This window comes from Centroberyx affinis, unplaced genomic scaffold (genome assembly GCF_046629955.1).
Source record: "Centroberyx affinis isolate AG114_WGS23_722 - 3 ecotype Tasmania unplaced genomic scaffold, CSIRO-AGI_Caff_v1 ptg001078l_1, whole genome shotgun sequence".
In the NCBI taxonomy this organism is placed as follows: Eukaryota; Metazoa; Chordata; class Actinopteri; order Beryciformes; family Berycidae; genus Centroberyx; species Centroberyx affinis.
The window spans coordinates 340637-359260 of record NW_027279625.1 but is presented as its reverse complement, the minus strand read 5'-3'; the positions used below and the strand labels follow the sequence as shown (position 1 = coordinate 359260).

Genomic DNA, 18624 nt, shown 5'->3' with positions numbered 1-18624 from the left:
ATTGTAACTCCTGTAAATATTCTTTAATTCCTTCACACTTTATTTGAAAGGTGTATGTAAAAAACTGGGGGTTATGGGGTTATGCACATATTATAAAAAATGACAAAAAAGTAAATCTGGGACAAGGCTGGTATCAGAGTTACAATCAATCCTCCCATTTATGTGAAAAATCGTTAATCAGGAAAGATGTCTTCTTCAGCCAACTCAAACTTATTGAACCATCTCTGCCAAAGAACTAGAGGCAAGATTCACTCTTGGCTTGGCAACTGGTTTGCATTACATATTGATTCCGTGATTACAAACTCCATTGTTTTGCCTTCTCACTGCGACTGCTGTAGGCTGCATACATATTGGTCATTTGGCAGAGTCCTATGAGGGGGAGTGTGCGCTGGACCTCCTGAGCAGCTTGTACAGTTTGCCCTGGGTGTATCTGGAAGTCGCCCGGCCCTCTGCGGCCTCGCTGCGCACCTCAGAGGACAGGTGGGCCAGGCACTGCGTCAGCTTCACCAGGCCCACCAGCAGAGCCCCGCCGGCCAGCATCAGACTGGGCCACAGCAAGGCGAACAGGGCCATCCTCCAAGTGTACTTCCTGCTCAAGATGGCGTGCTCCGGGTGCCGCGTGCGGTCGGCGAAGCAAGGCAGGGAGCCGCCCAGCTGAGCGTCCAACTTGTTTTTCACTTTCAGGACTTCATCTTGAAGTTCCGTCCTGTTCATCTGACATTTGGGTATGTAGAAACACTAGAAAAAGAAGATACATTTCAGGTTTCATTTATATCAAGAGGCTTGACCTTTTCAGTATTGCTGGCAACGCTGATCAAAATCAGTTGTCTGATGCACTGGGGCACGGTGTGGCCCTGCATGTCACACACAGAGCCGTACCGCGGGGCTGAGGTGGACCGACTCCTCGTCGTAGTGGAGGAGAGCCTTCTGCTTGGAGCCTGTGAGGTTCACCGTCACCCTGAGGCACGGCACGGAGCTCACCCCTCTGCAGTCCACCCACTCCTCCAGAATATCAGCCTGGACCAGCACACAGCGGGCCTCCTCTTCCCAGTTACTGGAAAACAACAACAACCAGGAAGTTCAGCTGGGGAAATAGAAATAATATTTGAGTATCTTGAACTTGGAATCCTTGAAGCCAATTGCAGGAGTGAGCAATTATGATAAAATCTCTAGTATTGTTGAAAAAAGTATGCATCTTAGCAGCATGAGCAGACAGCGTACCTGTTAACACAGGGCTTGACCATAGTGATTCCCACCACAAAGAACATGAGCACAGAGAAGGCCATCATGGTGAAGCCCAGCAGGACGGCTCTGTCCTCCCCAACGCTGGACACCGTCACCTGGCTCCTGGCCCGCTCCGCTCCCCGCCCATCCCCACCTCTCCTCCACACCTGCTCCTGTACCGCCGCTGGGTGGAAGAGGTCTCTGTGGTTCTCACACACACACACACACACACACACACACACACACACAGGGATGCACATACACATGAATACATGCATAGAAACATATGCACGAGCCTGTATGCACATACACACACAAACTTGCATATACACAAACCCACAAAACCCAAGACGTTAAGTTGGAAATCTGAATCTGAAACTGACAGTGTTTACCTTCATAATAAACCCCCAACAGTGGTTGAAGATACGGTTGCCAAGCCCAGTTGATGTCCCTCTCTTACCGTGTCTGCCGCCTGCGAGCCCCCTGCAGGTTGATGTTAATGGGGATGCTAAAGGACCTCCGGGGAGAGGCTGTGTTTAAGAACATCCCCGCTTCTAACTCAGCCACCTGTCGGACCCAAGCAGCCTATAACAACCAAACAAGCTCTTCTCTATCTGTAAGTCAAATGGCCTTCTGTCAACAGCATACTCTGATAATCTCTTATCTTCAGCGGGCTCCAGTGTGACACGACGACTCACTCAATGGACTGGATTGCAGTTTGCTCACTGGGGAACTCCCTGTTGTTTACCAAGGCTCAAAGGTGAGCGCAAAACACCTTCCATCCTCATCTCTCCGCTGTTTCTATAGAAACTGTCACAGGTAAGCCAGGTAGGATGCTAATGGCCTCCCACTGGACCCACTGGATTTATACCGGATGAAATAACATGACGACACTGCCCAGGTGAGTCAGCACATGTTCTCTAAGAAGTCGGTTTGAAAGGAGGAGAAGAGAAAGAAGCATGCGCTGACAGTCATGCGTTTACACACACACACACACACACACACACACACACACACACACACACACACACACACACACACACACACACACACACACACAGACAAACACAGAAGGGATACTGACCCAAATGGATGTGTCCTTTGACATCTCACCATGCTGGCAGCGAGCTGAGCTTGAAGCAGGAACTCTCAAATTGTCCCACCACTGCATGATATCAGTGGCAGATATTGGGGAAGTTTGTACATGTTATTCAAATAATCCATTATTCATGACTCCTCTACATTGAAACAACTTGTATTATTCATGGGTTGTTGATTATGTGAGTCGGAAAAACATATGGAGGTATTAACTTGGTGACAATTCTGTTTAATATAACAAGCCCAAGGCTAGGAAAACCACAGCAGCTTGAAAATGGAGCCAGCTATTCAATAAGCCAGACAGCGCTGTCACGCCTAATGTATTCAGTATTGAACACAATGGAGTATTATTTTGACTATATTTTCCCACATCCTTTACAACATACTCTGCTATCAGCCTCCACATATTGGTCACTGGGAACTGTAATCATGTTTGCATGTTTATCTGATATAATTCATTATCTGAGTATTAATGTGTATGTCATTTATTGTAATTGTGGACTGGCAAGTGGAGTTTATTTTTGTACAATAGTAAAGTGATTTGTATCTATGACCTACAGGAGGGCAGGTGAGCCTGGCACATTCTGTGTCTTCATGGGCTTGTGAGAGAATCAACTGTGTTTGATGAAACAGGAGAAAACACTATTAAAAATGTATAAAGCTCAGTGTACTTTACCTCACCTGGTAACGCGAGACATTGCCTTGACCGTGAGGCTCGCCGCGTGGTGCCGCGCTGTGGACTTGGCTCCAACAGAATTTCCTCTTTTACATAAATGCTTAATGGAAAAGGACTACTGCAATCGCTTCTGACAGGACTGCATTGTTCCCCTGCTTTTGGATGATGGTTTGGCGTATTCTATCATTCAGATAGAAGCATTACCTCAGCGGAGAAAGTGGGCATCAAGATAGGCATATTCATTTCAAGTGTCACCCCTGCTGAGCCTCTTCCACTGGGGGAGGCCTGGTGTAATCTCTATTTTTCTAACTCGACAAAGCTCTGAGATGAAACTCCAAAATGGTGAAACAAATTCCTCTCATTATCCGGGGAAGCAGTTCTAATTGGACGCATGGTGTCTCCTATTTTCTGAATTTGCCCCTGAACAACATCTTCGAACAACATGCGGAGACAGAAGTTGATGTGTAACAGTCATTCAGCATAATGGATAATCACCAAAAGAGGAATCTAACTTTTTTTACCATTGGACTGATATTTCTGCTAAGCGGCATTGAGTATGGTGAGTTCATTATGACGGCTTTATAGACTTGAAGACATGGGCTAACAGTCTCATTGAGCAAATTAGAATAAAATGATGTCTGGCGTTGTGGTTGTATGCTCACATTACAGAGGATATGGTGTTCGCTGATCACACACACCAGCAGCATCTGATTAATTGAAATGTATTGTGCTGAAGTTAAATGAGGCATGGCATCCTCTCCTCTCTTCTCCATCTCATTCCTCTACCTCTCTCCCTCTTTCATTCCCTGTTTCTTCCCCCCCCCCAGCTGTCATTCTCCCTACAATATGGCGATACCTCCAGATTTTGGAGGCCCCTCCTTACTTCCTGGGTCTGGGCCTGTCAGCCTTCAGTGTGAGCGGGCTGCTGACCGGCCCGCTGTTCGGGTTCTGGTCAGACCGCAGCCGAACTACAAAGACCATCATCCTTTTCTCCAACCTTTTTGAGATTGCTGGCGAGTACACGAGCCGCAGGGGCAAAATCACATGATGGAGAGAGAGCTGCACTTGGAAGGAAGGCAGTGAGATGAATGTGTAGCCTGCTGCTAGTGTGTGTGTGTGTGTGTGTGTGTGTGTGTGTGTGAAAGAAATGTCAAAGTATGGTATGGGAATGTTAAGAATGTCAAAGAAAGAAGTGAAATTCTATAGTTCATTCTCAAAGTCAAGCATTTGTTTCACTCTGGACAGTATCACACATATAACAACATATGGTAATCTTTTCATTTTTGTCCTCAGGTAACTTCATGTATTTCCTGGGATATTCAAAATGGCTGTTGTTATGCAGTCGACTTGTAGCAGGTGACTACCAAAGAGTAGTTTTTTAATACCACACACACACACACACACACACATACACAGACTGCTAGTATCAGCATGTGTGGACACTGTGCAGGTCTAACAGGAGGATGCTGTTGTCCTGATGCCACTCAGGTGTCGGTGCAGGCGCCGGCTCCTCCATCTTTGGTTTCCTGACCCGGAGCACGCGGCCAGAGGAGCGCGCCGGTGTGTTTGCCGCCATCATGGCCTGTCGACAAGCTGGCCTCCTCGTCGGTCAGTCTCTCCACCAGCCTCCCTCTATCATTTTAGGACTTCTAATATCAGACACCAGGAATGATTTTGTGATGTCCTCTTTCATGTCAGATGGGCCTTTTGTTCAGATTCAACTGGCATCGTGTACAACCACTAAGACGTACCACTTCCTCCGCAGCACATCCTCTCTGTCTTTATTCCATCTCCTTTATATGCGTTTCCTCCTGTTTTTTGCAGGGCCGGCGTTCAACCTGTTCCTGCGGCTGTGTGATTTCAAGCTGGGGCCGTTTGTTGTGAACAAGTATACGTCTCCTGGGGTAACGGCATCCAGATTATCAGTAATCTAAAGTTCCTCCGACAGCTCGCGTCGCTCTCGCACGCAGAAACAATCCTCAGAAATTCATCGTGCTACATTCTGCGCTACAGCTGGCTCACATTTCTGTCTTTTGTTCTCCTTCCGAGTAAGAAGAATACAAAACCCCTGCAGCTACGCAAGCCCATAGCCACCCATATCAATCTATTTCCATCTCACTAGTCTCTCTCTGAATGAAACACCTGTAACATGGATATAGTTCAAATGAGATGTAGCAATGCCCTTCTGCGCCTGCTTCCATTTTTCCACATAAGTTTGACACTGCTCATATCTCTGGATCTCACTGCACAAGGTTACTCCAGTGTTTGAACGCTCAGATCCCTCCACCATCTATCAAACCGGTTATCTCTCCTGATAGTCTATTTCTACGCTGTAAAAATAGCCATTTTTGTTTTGCCGTTGTAAGATTATCAAACGTATGAGGACCCGGAAAACATTTTTTTCTCACATTTTCCTTTTTTTCCCTTTCCTTTCCTTTTCTACTCTTCACACCTGCACTCTCAGATCTTCATGTGTCTGCTGTGGACCCTGCTCCAGTTTGCCGTCCTGGCTCTTTACTGGGATGTCCCGCCCATCGGCTCCGCGGAGGGGGGAGCCGCGCTGGTGGAGATGAAAGAGGAGGAGGAGGTGCCGCTGGTGGGGTCCGAGGAGGAGCCGGCGCACACCTACAGCGCCGTCAACTCGGACCAATTGGAAACCTGCGTCTCGTCCGAGAGCGAGCCCTTCCGCGGGCCCCCGTCGCCCCCTTCCTCCGCGGCCCTGAACCCCTTCAAGAACTTCAGCGCTAGTGGAGGTGAGTGAGGAGGTCTGACTTGCCTGTCCCGAACAATGAATGTTAGCTCTCCTCCTCTGCCCCTGTGTGTGGAGCTCATGTAGGAAGAGGTGTCACTGCCAATGCACCTGTTTTGTATCTGCTCTATTGATTTTCTTGCATTTACACACACACACACACACACACACACACACACACACACACACAGTACACCTACAGTATATCTGATTATTGTTAACATTATGAATCTCTGCATTCTTTCAAACTTCAAAGAACCACTATGTCGACTGAGTTTTAATGTTGTGTGTGTATGTATGTATGTTGTCAGGTGTCCTATTGGATTAGTGTCACGGGAAGTTTACATGGGATGCAAGCAGTGATTGTGTGGTGGTATTGATTGGCTTTTTCTGTACTTTCTGTTGTTCTCCAAGCTCTCTATCTCTCTCTCTCCACTTATGTGTGTGTGTATGTGTGTGTGTGCTGGTGTCAGACCCTCCTATTGATTCTCTCACTCTTTGAAGATGTGGCAGAGGGATGGATAGCAGACTTCCTTTCATATTGACTCGCTTGCTGTAGTTGACTTGTGGATGAAATAGAGACAGAATTTGTAATGTGGCCGACATTCTTCTCATTGATTCCTTTTTGTTTTTGAAGAAACTCTACAACGGCAGAAACTCTGGAGCAAACTGTAGAACCTCTGCAGCTCCAGTGGTTGTACGTTAGGAGTTATACTGCGTCTGGTATTCTCGCTGCTGAATTATTGATCTTCCCTGATGTTTTGTGGAAGGATGAGGAACCCTTGAAGCCGAGGTGGATCTTCCACTTTCACAGAGTCTTTTTCTTTGTAGTCCGGGTTCTTGAGCACAAACAGCACAAGCAATACCTGTGTGATTTTTGTGTTTTTGAAATGTGGAAAATCATATGAATCTCTCTCTCTCTCTGTCTATCATCTCTTTCTCTCTCTCTCTCTCTCTTTCTATCAATTTTTTTTCAACTCAAGTTTATTGGTATGACAAGAGAAGGTTATGTGTTGCCAAAGCATTCAGAACTCGAGTAAATACAGTGTTTTTAGGAAAAAAGCATCATAGGCCATACAATACTATTATCATTGTAATATTTCCGCCTACATACAGAGAACGTACACACATACAGTAGATCACAAGCATGAAACAACAGTGCAAACACTCAACAAAGCAAAGTACACCATAGTAAAGCAGGCTACAGTGTGATATCTTTGTCAATTCAAACCGTTTCCCCAGCCATCTGGCAAACAGATACACTTTTAGCAGCAAGCCCAGCAGATTTATCCTCCTCTCCAAGTACACAGGGTATTTTTTGTTCCAGGGAGAGGACAGAGAAATCTGGTATCAAAATTTGGAGTTTAATTAAATAAATGTTTGTTGTCCATATTTTGGACATTCACATAAGAAATGCATCTCTGTTTCTGCCTCTTGCTTGAATCACACAGCCTCTGATCTTGTGGCACAGAGGATTTTTCTATCTCATGATTACAGTCAGATAGTCTTGAGTTGTGCAATTTCTTCTGTCTTTAACATTTTCATTCTAAGGTAACTTGCCAATTGAAACTTTCAATTTCGAAGCGAATAGCACTTGTTTTGATTTTTCTATTTAATTTCTCCAATTTTCAGTGTTTCTCTCTCTCTCTCTCTCTCTCTGTGTCTCTCTCTCTCTCTCTGTGTGTCTCTCTCTCTCTTTCTTTCTCGGTAGAGTTCCTGAGAGAGGAGGTGGTCGTTCTCCTCACGGCTCAGTTCATCACTCTCTTCAATCAGACAGCGCTGGAGGTGAGAGCAGCCACCGTTGAGATCCATCAGCCCAAGTTTCCAAACATTTCACACAATGTCATGCCATTTTCCTTTGGGTTTAGTACACTGCATCAATTTGAAGCTTACCTGGAAAGACCTGCAATGTTACTTCGAGAAGACGAGTGTTGCTCAATGCCAAGAGTCAAACTAGTGTATGAGCAACACATTAATCGGTCTCTGTCCCAAGTATGAATAATGAAGACGCTTCCTCTATTCACCTCTAAACTGTAGTGGCTGAATATCCACACAACACTGACCTGGTTCATAACATCTTTTTTAATATTAAAACAGTATAATCCTTCTGATCTGGAGTGGGTGAAGCATTTAAAGGACTTAAAACATGCACATTTCATCTCCCCCTTTCTAAATCGCTGTGCCTAACTGGCTGACCTTGCAAACATCTTCCCCAAAAATCCCCTGCAGACCATGGTGACCCCCCTGACGCAGCGCGACTTCAGCTTCGGGGAGCTGGGCAACAGCCTGATGTACAGCCTGTGTGGGGTGGAGGTCATCCTGGGCTTCTTCTTCGTGCGCTGGCTGAGCAGCAAGGTGGCGGACCGCGCTGTGCTGGCCGTGGGCCTGGTCATCTGCTGCGCCGCCTGTATCTGGTGCCTCATCTTCCTCACCAACCCCCGAGGTGGGACGCTGGGGAATACACAAAACACACACGTACACACACCCATACACACACACACACACACACACACACACACACACACACGGTCTGTCTCTCTCTGTCTCTCTCACACACGCACAGACTCACACATGCCTCATTTTCTTAGCCAAACCCTTTGTGTGAGACTGTGGAGCCATATTGGGTTACACACTAGCCGAATTGACTGCGCTCTGTAAGCGATATCATTCGGCAGTGGCAGGAGATCATACAGGCAAACTCGATCCTGTATGTGCGTGTTGGCCTGCGTCTGTTGGAGCTTGTCACGTTTGCTGTTGTGATCACAAGTGACAGGTGCAGCAGCTGGGGAGTGCCTGAATGCATATACTGTACAGGGAAAGTACAGTAATCAAATTAGAAAAAAAAACACGACGGCATTTGCTATATGTTACAGTCGCTGAAAAGACAATCAAGCACAAAAATAAAACATAGAAAGCAGATACCGAAGATTCCATCCCTCCCTACTTACATTTTACAGAGAGATATGGAGCGTCCAACATTTTGAGTGGGCACCAATTCACACAAATGTGCATGATGCAAATCAGTAGAGAACAAAAATATAGTGACTGCCAGCTTGGCGATAGTTTCATTTTCAAATACAGCTATGTCTGATGGTGCCAGCTCATTTGGTGAAGGAACTAAAAAAAATGGGGGAGGGAGGGTTGGATTAAGTATTTTCTATCACATACTCTCAATTATCATGAATACATATCAGAAATGAAAAGCAACACATTTATTTTATTCTGTTTAGGGGCTGCTGGATAATTGTAGTTGCCTAATAGTACTAAACTGGATTCCATTCCTGATCAGAAGTTTAGACAAGTAATCAGTATTCTGTAACAGACAGTGTTTCCGCCCCTGCCAGGTGGTTATGGGTGGGAGCTGACGGCCTTCATCATCGGTGTGTTTCTGCAGCTGCTGGGGCTTCCCTTCGTGGCCGTGTCTCAGGTGTCGCTCTTCTCCAAAGTCACTGCAGAGAAAACACAAGGTTGGCTCATTTTACCTTGCCGCTGTTTGAAAGGTTTAATATGTCAAACCAATATATTGCCTCTAAGTATGAGTGATGCACAGACAGCAATAAAAACCTATATTGTCTTTTTGAATGTATGCTTTTTAGCCATGTTTTAGATGTTTATAGATGAAAGAAATAACCTCGCATCCCTTCAAATATGTGCGTATCTGTGCTGCGATGCCTTTGTCAAAAGGGTTCAGTCAAGGTGTGAGACGCTCAGTTGGGGGCCTGGCCACCATCTTGGGGCCGCTGTGGGCTGGAGGACTGACCAATAACTTATACATAATGCTGGGCATGATGCTGGCTCTTCTCACTATGATCACAGTAAGTACAACACTTTTTGCAGCACCTTTCAGAATGTGTTTCATAGCACATTTGGTACGCTTAATCGCATCAGTCAGGTTGGAAATGGAATAAAAAAATTAAAAAAAATGGATAATAATAATAATAATAGAAAGCATAAATCAATTTGACCACTTGAAGTAATTTTAATACTATCCAAGAGATGGAACTAACAGAGTTAATGCGTTAGCCCACTGCGCCTAGTTTTCTTCCCTCCACATTAGAAACTATTCAAAATTGTGGCTAATGAGGACAATTTTTCACAAACCCAGACTGAAAAATACTAGCTGCAGGCGTGCAGGCCAGCAAAATCCTTATCTCAGCACGTCCCTGATAGCCTGTACTTATTACTTGGCGCTCTCTATTCTCTGTAGTGATATTATGCTGTGCTGTCTCCAGGTTATGACGGCGTTATCCTATGGCCGTCTGACTGAGCCCAGGGCGGTGCAGTGCGCCCAGAGCTCCGACAGCGGAGGCTAGAGCCGCTCTCCGTCTCTCTGCCTGCACAGCAGCAGAGGCTGAAGATGGACAGAGGTGTGGAGAGAGATGCCCTTCACTTCCAACAGAATCAATGCAAGTTCACTGCAGAGGAAGATGTATGTCTGTGGAATAAAAATGTTCATATAACATACCTCACAACTTGCCATAGAATCAATCATACAGACTAAATTACTGTTTATGTTTTTTAAGCCTTGCACAGTCTCAGCAATGATGATCAAACATGTTTAGACTGTTTTCTGCAGCATTTTATGGTATTCACAGTATATGCGTGCATCAGTATCAGACTATTAATTACATTTTTACACAAGGGGGCACCATTGCCCTCATATTGAATATTAAGAGCGGTGTAATTGAAGATGAAAGCCATTAGTTTTAACCTGTACTATTTATACTCCCAGGTGATGATGAAAAGATAATAGAGCAGGTTTTTCCATGTGACCCATGTAGCAAAGCTAATTTCTTGTCCCTAGACTTGTTTCCTGAGAAACCTCACTGCATATAAAGCAGCTGACACTGGCAGTGCAGGAGTGGAGTTATCAGCATCTTAACAGCTCCATGTCAGCATGCCTGATGGATTAAGAGGGTCAAAGAGAACGAAGCGTTACACATTTCCTAATATTTATTTTTACAGCATTGGAGTAAAATGATGCATTTTTATCGTGAGAATCAAAAACTGAAACAAATGCCTGAATGTAGCAAAATCAGCTTAATGTTACATGAATCTGTCCCTCCGTGTCTTATATGCAATTGAAAACTCCCTACATTAAAATAAAACAACGAAATCCTGCTTAATTATTGATTTCTATGTATTTACCATGGGAGGACTTTAAAGTTTAATTACCAGCATTCATAATTCAAAGCATGACAAGGTGCGACTGGTCCATTGTTTCTGTCAGCTGTTCTGGCGTGTGTTCTCCTCTAGGATGTGCTGCATGCTACGCACATGCATCTGAGAGGGGAACGCTCAAAGCAACATCAAGGGGTTGTAGATTCCCTTTGTACCAGTGACCATGGTTTCAGCTAATCTCTGTGTTTTTGCATAATTGCAGATAAGACTGAGTAACCTTTCCAGTTCTCTACACTCAGCATGTGATGTTTGGCTTTCCAGAGGCTTTCTCCTGAAATGGAAATTCTAATCTCTGGGACTCCAGGACATAATATAGAAGTACTTTCATGCCCTGATCAGCGTATTCAAGGTACTTGACATTTTAAGGGAGATAGCAGGGTTCACAGAATTAGGTCAAACTCAAAGTTTACTCTCTTTAAACTAGCTCACTCTTTCAACATGAGTCCAGCTTTCATGTCTTTGTCCAGGGAACTCCTGTACAGGCATTCAAACGTTTGCAACCAATATGCATTTTAAAAGAGCTTGCATTAACTTTAACTCATAAGATATACTTCAAGAAAACTGATGAAAGGTTATTCTGCTTCACTCTCTCTATATGGCACCAGAATATGAGACAAAATTGCTCAGACCTGTCCTATTTTGTATTGTGATGATACTGCAGAAGATGTCCAGATTGATGTATCAACTAACCCGGGGTTTTTCTTCCCACTCAGCTTCTGTAACAGTCTATACAGGCGACACACAAACCCCAAAGGACATAAATGGAAAAGTCAGTGGTCCTGAGCTTTTATGTTAAATATACCAAAGGAAGGCACAGAAGCACAAGTTATGAAATTTTAAAGGTACACAGAAGAACCATTTGATGCTAGAGCCAACAATTATTTCTTTGAACCGTGGAGATGAGGGTTTTCTTTGCTGTGGAAATGAAATTTTTTGAGGGAAAGTAAAAAGCCAGTGATAAAATATTACAATGTAATTTGAGAGAGGGAATCCTAGTCGCTGTAATGTTATTGACTGTGGACCTGATGTAGGTGTAGTGCAGCTAGTGGAGACACCTGTATGTGGCACTAGTATGTGACTATGAGTAGCTTAGTCCTGTTTCCATGTAGCCTGCTGCTTCCATGCCATGTGTAGGAAAGTGTTATAATAATAAAATAATAATACTAATATATTATATGTGTGGGTGCTTTGCAAGACACTCAAGGTCAACTTACAGAACAGTAAAATAAAAATTCACTGCTGTTGTACAGTAACTGTGCTGTGCAATGAACAGTAGTCCATCATTACCAAATCACATCATGCATAGTTGTGATTAACTACATCCCTGGATGGTTTTCCCCTATTTAAAGGAATGATTTTGAGATTTGTTGAATAAAATATCTCTATTTTTACAGCAGGGTATTCTGGTGCCTGGCTGTTTCTATGGGAATAATCTGCTTCTGTTGGATATTTCTTTCTTTCTTTCTTACTTGGGTCATGTTAACTCTGGAGTGTCTAGACTGAAAACGTCAGTATGTTTCACTTTCTGAATTAGCCAGCTTTGAAGGTAAATTGACTTTGTCATCTAACAAAGATAAAGGTAATTGGTCGCAAAGAAAAACAGTATATCATTTGACCAGAGCCAATGTATAACAATTATCTTACCGGCAACAGAGGGGCAGAGAGTGGCTCTTCTCTTCCTGATGGTATTAGCTGGACGGAGGATGGCTGTTAATGGGCCGTAGATGATAGATGGGTTATAGTCAGATGAAAAATATGAAGGGGAATGAAATCAGGCCAGCTACATTCACTCCATAATTCACTTTTTCCGCTGCTATCCATATTTTGTACAGAAAGATATGTCCTTAAAATACATTTATGAAGAGATTTCATTTTGCAGGAATATATTTGTTCAGTGTGTAATTTTGTTTCCCTGGTTGAGGCTATCCATTAAAAAACCTTTTAAATAGATGTCAGTGGCTGGAGCTATATACTCCAGCCAGCTTGGTTAAGGATCTGCTGTTAAACTGTTGTTGTTGCTGGCTTTAAAGAAATCTAACTTTTGGATGTCATTGCCAGTGCTGCTGCCAGGTTGTGACTCAAGTTCATTATTCAATATTGAGTGTGTGGGCGAGAGCTATTGCTTGTCACACAGAAAGGAAAATTTGCGATCAATGATATGAGAGCTATCCTTTTCTCTAAATCACAGGCTTATGTGTGTGAACGGGCATAATTGGATGAATAAGAATTTGAATTGCTACACCTTATAGCGATATCTAGATAGGATACTAATGAGGTGACAAGGGACGGAAGGAGAATGTGAAGAGAAGAGGGGGCTTGATATCGATGAATGCAAATCGCAATTTCTGCCTGTCCCTTTCTCATAAGCAGCTTGAGATTCAAAACTAGCTGGTGGGAAAGCGAATGATTTGATTTATTGCATGTGATGCCAATGCACTGGGGCATATATACAGTATATAGTGGCTACAATTATTCAGCTAGCCCCTGCTGTATTTCTCATCCATAGGCTCGGCTCCCATCACTGTGTTTGTGTTCTGTGTGGCTGGCATAGCCTCAGATACATTGAATCAATTGCCTCCACCCACACCAACCATCCACCCCCATACTCATATGTGTGCCTCTGTGAAATTAATACCTCTGGGACATACACTTCCAGCACTGAGTTTAAGGAGGCTAGGCTCATTGATTGGAGCCCATTGTATTAGCGATGGAAATATATTCAGATAATTAGTAAGCTCATTTGTGTATAAGAAACTTCTTAGGTAGCTTGTGCTGCCTTGAGAAGGGAGAGATGGGTGTGTGTTTTTTTTTCTCCCAGCAGCAGAGGAGAGGCAGTTAGGCCCTTACAGCTGACAGTGAATATGCTCATAAACCTGCTCAGCTCCAGTGTGAGGTAAAATTAGTATTTCACGGCCCTCTGATGGCAGCATTAGTCAGCAAAGCTCTTAGGTGAAATAGGGAAGCGTACATCGGTATTCAAACTGCCGCCTCGTTTTCATGCCCCGTCCGACCAGCTGCTGCAGTTAACGAATGATGACAGATTAGAAATCCCGAGCCTGCGTCTGACATCACATGCCTTCCCATCCCTTACTGTCTGTCAGCGACTGCCGCGGGCACAGCGGCATCTTCCATCACCAAGACAAAGTTAAACAAATAACAATAAAAAATCAATAGCCTCTTACCCTGGGCAGCTGAAAAAGAAAATCAATTAAACACAAACATCTAATGGCATCCTCATATTTCACTTCACCGAGTCACACAACTTCCCCACGTTGTTCCCACATGGTAGTAAGTGCCTGGTCATGCTTGTTGCCTGACACTGTTAAGGTCATGGTTTATCTGTGGATGGACCTGCGGGACACCATTGATCTCATTAACAGTATGCGTGAAGGATATTATAAAATGATGAGTACTTCATAGGAGGTCAGCCAAGGATCAATATTAAATCCTATCTCATTTTTAATCCTGCTGAGCAGAGAGGCACCGCGGGGCTTAGCTGCTTAAAGAAGACAGCGTTTGACAATTTACTTTAATGCTCACATGAATAAATGTAATGGCATAGAAGTGCTTGGAGATGAAATTTTATTATCTGTTTGCGGGCACTTCAGTCCTATCCATTAGTCAACAAATACGCTATATATGTATTGATGGGTGATAGAGAGGCTTATACACACACACGCAAATGTGATCGGGGGAAATGAATTGACACAGAAGCAACATTAAATAAAAACCACTTTGTCACTTAAACAACGTCAAATCATTTAGTTAATGTTCATTACACCAGTTTGGGGCCTGTTGATGTATAATAGTATGGTGTAGTCCCCAGCTATCTTTTAAGAAGATTTGGCTGCTCCTATCTACTATCTCCACCCTCTTAGACACAGCATCTTCAGTTCAAGGATTAAGCTACTTATTATACATATCACTTGGAGGATTAACCCTTTCACACACACTCATTTCCCCGAGTTTGGTCTCTCAAAACTAGTGGATATTGGATTTGATGAGGGGGTTGTGACGTTGATTTTGACACACAGTTAAAATCCCAGTATCTATGCAAAAGCTGGGCAGAAACATTTCTCCCTCCCCCAAAATCGAGGAATTTAACCTTAGATTTTGTATGTTCCTGAGCCAATTAAGCTGTGAGGCTTGTTTGAAGTTCTACATTGAAAGGAAGGCTTGCCAGTCAGGGCCGGAACACTGGAGAGAGACCACAGGGGTCCAGGTTCCCAGAGCCTGCATGTGTAATCCAGTCTAACATGCATGCAAATCTCATCTATGCCCGCACACAATGGCCTGTCTGTGTGGAGGAGAGAGAAAGGGAGCGAGAGAGAGAGAGAGAGAGAGAGAGAGAGAGAGGGGAGAGAGAGGAAAAGCTATAAGTGCATGTCCTCTGTGCCAGAGTATGTGCCATGATCGGCCTGAAGAGACAGAGGCCAGACAAAGAGAGAAAGGTTCAGAGACTAGCAAGAGTCTTTCAGAGGGGTTGATATTCAAACATCTGCATAATTAATCCAATAGTCTTATCTCTGCAGGTCTCTGAGGAAAAAAAGATACAGCATCGCCGGTGGAAAAGAGAACATTGTAAATTCTTGGCACTGCTCTGAATGCAGTTCTTCTTCTGCGCAGCATAAAAACAAAAGTTGGCAAGGCGGATCTCAGGGGAAATTAAAATCTTTGTCTTATCCGGCCAATTAAACGAAATACCCTTTTTGTACATGGCTGGAGCTGGCCGCCGGAATCTATTTATGACTGTGTTGTGGTTGCCACTTTCTACGCTCAGTTTCCCCGGCGAACGGTGTGGGAGTCGGGATAGGTGGAGGAGTGCGGGGATTTTTCCCAAGGCTCCCCGATCAGAGGCAGAGACACAGAGAACTTACTTTCCATCTGTCGCTATCATATAGATTTATAGGATTAGGCCATACGCTGGTTTAGTGCTCAGCGGAGGCTCAACTCTTTCGTGTGAAACATTGGATTAGATAGTCACTGAGCCTTTGTGCATTTATCTGTGTGTGCTTCAAATGGATACGGGCCTTTTCCCCGGCTTCCATGCCCTTATGCCATTGTGTGTGTGTGTGTGTGAGAGAGTTTCTGTATGCACGCCACGCCTTGAACTTTATTACAATTCGATAACCATGTCTGTGTGTGTGTATGTGTATGTGTATTCTCCCAAGCCAGCACCTCTGCTCCATTGTGATCCCACTCGGCAGACCATGGCTCAGCAGGGGGCCTTCACTCCAATTTGCCATCGTTTGTCACCATTTGTTCGCCCAACAAACAAAATGTTGGCCCTCTGTCGCTCCCATTGGCCGCCGCCGCACATGGGATCAGCTGCACTCCTCTTCTCATGGTTTTATTTAGCGGGACCCATTCTTTTGCAGAATAATTGCGCTCGGCGTGCTAGATAGGCATACATGTGCTTGTAATATTTTCCCCTCTAATTACCTCATTTCATCTGACATTAATATTGTAGCGTGCTACCGCTGCATTATTGATGGGGTGTTTGTCTTGGTGTATGAGATGTTAATTAAAAGATAAACTGGAGCTGTGGCTGTATGACAGTTTCTTTGTCTGGGAGTCACTGGGCTTCTGGAGACTTTGCTCCCTCTCTCTCTCTTTCTCTGTGTGTCTGTCTGTCTCGCTCTCTTTTTTTTTTGTCAGACCTTGTCTCCTTGTCTATTGTTCGTTCACTCAAACGTCTCTCCCAGCCTCAGTCAACAGGCATTGTATTTGGCGGATATCTTTATTGCCGGCCCTTACGTTCCAAGGTAATTGCATTATGCAGTTTGCCAGGTCTTGCTGCATGGTGGTTTTATGATGTACTGTAGCTGAACAGACTTCCTCACATGAGGGGGGGCGGGGGGGGGGGCAGCGGGGCCAGGCCCCGACGACACGGTCAAGATGAACTATTTGATCCAGATAGTGGCTTTTGCAGAGGAGACACGGCAATCTTCACTGTGGTTAGGCAGCTAATGTTGATTTCCAACGGTCGGGTCATATCGCTTCTTACATCTTTGCCGGTGTAGCAGAGAATCTTAAACATGTTAAATTGCTCCCCGGCTCCATAAAAAACACAGGAAGGTCAGGCAGTTAAAGAGCTCTCCGAGGCTTCCTGGGAGACTAAGCCTCGCTTTGGATTGCTTGCAAATGGACAGGCAATAAACTTTAGGTGACTTTACGGTGTTAACAGCAAGGAGTGAATCCAGTGAGGGATTTGGTTTCACTCTCTTCTCCCTCCTCCTCCTCCTCCTCCTCCTCCACTTCCCACTGATGTTCTGTGTCATAATGTTTTAGCTGCGAGTTGTGAGATGAACCGACAGATGACCGTTCCATTAGGCTGAGTGGCTGGCTGCTTCTCTGGTCAATGAGGCCGCAGTGACAAATAAGTTGGCACGGACAGAGAGAGAGAGAGGCTGCTTGGCACCCAGGCCCGAGCCGCTTCCCCCGGTCCGGTGAGGGCCGGAGAACAGATGTCTGGTTTAAAGCCACAGAATTCCTCTCGCTGTAAATTTGGTCTTTGAAGCGAGCCCTAAGGCGCATCTCATTTTCAGCCCCTGTACCAAATCATATGCATACCTTCATTCACATCTTGAAGACTCTCATTAGGTGAAATGAAGAGTGTCAGATATGGGGGAAGCTATTAAGGAAGAGCAGCGAGCGCAGTGGTCTGTCGTAATTGGAGACACTAGCGCTGAGATGAGCTTTATATCTCCAACTCCAGAGTAAATACTGACCTTGCTGTTTTTATGTTTCTTGCCCTAAGGGTGTTTTTAGACTCCAGTTGTGATTCATATTAAAGTAATGGCAAAACATAAATTCATTTTTAGGAAAAAAGGGCAAATGTGTTGGATTTGCCGATACCGAACAAGTTGTATGATCATTAAAAGGATTTATGTAGGGTAAACACTTTTCAGTTTTCGCACTTTTCACTAATTTGTCAGAAATAGTTTTTGCGTGATATTATTGCATTCATCAAAAAACTTGTTGTACCATTAAAACATTCCTACAGATAAAACTCAAGAAAAGGTCATGGTGTTGCCTCTTTCATGAGTTTATTGTTCAAAACTAGGATTCTCAAGATATTTGCTGACTTCCAGAGCAAAGTTTCTCTTACAAATAATCATTAGATTTGATTTCCTTCTTTGAAAGCATGTCTTTTAATATGAATCTTACATTTTGATCATTTAATTATTGATTTGAATGACTGCATTAAAATATCATCTAAGAGCTCATTTTAATTGAAAGAGGGAAGCTGATATTCGGTCACTCTTGAACTGAATGGTGTATTAGGTTGATTTTATTGGCATTAAAACTGACCCAACTAGTTTGACCTCACTGGAATTCCCCCAGTTTGTTCTCTTTGCTAGGACTCTAGTCACACTTTTAATTGTGTTCTGTTTTAACTCTCTTTTCTATTGTCCAATGTCCCTGGTTTATTATTATTAGTACTGTGATACTTAAATGATCCCCATTGGGAAGTTGTCTTTTCAGTCGCTGCTCTCCACAGGGAGGTCAGAGGTCAGAGGTCAGGTCAGCTACAGAGCAGCAGCCTGGAGCGGGTAGGAAATAAGTATTTTGTGCATGGACACTTCAGCAGGAAGGATGCTTTCCAACACAGCTGCTTGAACCCCGGTCTTCTGGTTGAAAGCTTGTCTCCTTACTCAGTTCACCTCACCGCTGCCTCGATACCTACACTTCA

The 18624-nt window shown here is 44.2% G+C and overlaps 2 protein-coding genes across 2 annotated transcripts; one reads left to right on the top strand and one right to left on the bottom strand.

Moving 5' to 3' along the window:
- Positions 1 to 58: 58 nt before the first annotated feature.
- kcnmb3 (potassium calcium-activated channel subfamily M regulatory beta subunit 3) lies at positions 59 to 1913 on the bottom strand. Its single transcript, XM_071523300.1, has 4 exons — positions 1685 to 1913; positions 1222 to 1425; positions 880 to 1054; positions 59 to 738 (listed from the first exon to the last, which is right to left on the bottom strand). Exons 1-4 carry the CDS (start codon positions 1768 to 1770, stop codon positions 370 to 372), a joined length of 834 nt encoding a protein of 277 aa, XP_071379401.1. The 5' UTR covers positions 1771 to 1913; the 3' UTR covers positions 59 to 369.
- A 1568-nt stretch (positions 1914 to 3481) lies between these two features.
- On the top strand, positions 3482 to 10104 carry mfsd8l2 (major facilitator superfamily domain containing 8-like 2). The gene is made up of 11 exons (XM_071523299.1): positions 3482 to 3557; positions 3826 to 4011; positions 4292 to 4354; positions 4487 to 4606; positions 4823 to 4902; positions 5463 to 5751; positions 7459 to 7532; positions 7977 to 8190; positions 9092 to 9214; positions 9432 to 9562; positions 9980 to 10104. Exons 1-11 carry the CDS (start codon positions 3482 to 3484, stop codon positions 10058 to 10060), a joined length of 1437 nt encoding a protein of 478 aa, XP_071379400.1. The 3' UTR covers positions 10061 to 10104.
- The last annotated feature ends 8520 nt before the right edge of the window (positions 10105 to 18624 follow it).

Excerpts from the sequence above, each read along its gene's own strand:
- kcnmb3 (XM_071523300.1), bottom strand. The coding sequence starts at position 1,770 with ATGTTCTTAAACACAGCCTCTCCCCGGAGGTCCTTTAGCATCCCCATT. Across the intron at positions 1,426-1,684 it reads GCTCGCAGGCGGCAGACACG|AGACCTCTTCCACCCAGCGG; the intron begins GTAAGAGAGGGA and ends TGAGAACCACAG. Across the intron at positions 1,055-1,221 it reads GTCAAGCCCTGTGTTAACAG|TAACTGGGAAGAGGAGGCCC; the intron begins GTACGCTGTCTG and ends GTTGTTTTCCAG.
- mfsd8l2 (XM_071523299.1), top strand. The coding sequence starts at position 3,482 with ATGGATAATCACCAAAAGAGGAATCTAACTTTTTTTACCATTGGACTG. Across the intron at positions 8,191-9,091 it reads CTTCCTCACCAACCCCCGAG|GTGGTTATGGGTGGGAGCTG; the intron begins GTGGGACGCTGG and ends CGCCCCTGCCAG. Across the intron at positions 9,215-9,431 it reads CACTGCAGAGAAAACACAAG|GGTTCAGTCAAGGTGTGAGA; the intron begins GTTGGCTCATTT and ends CTTTGTCAAAAG.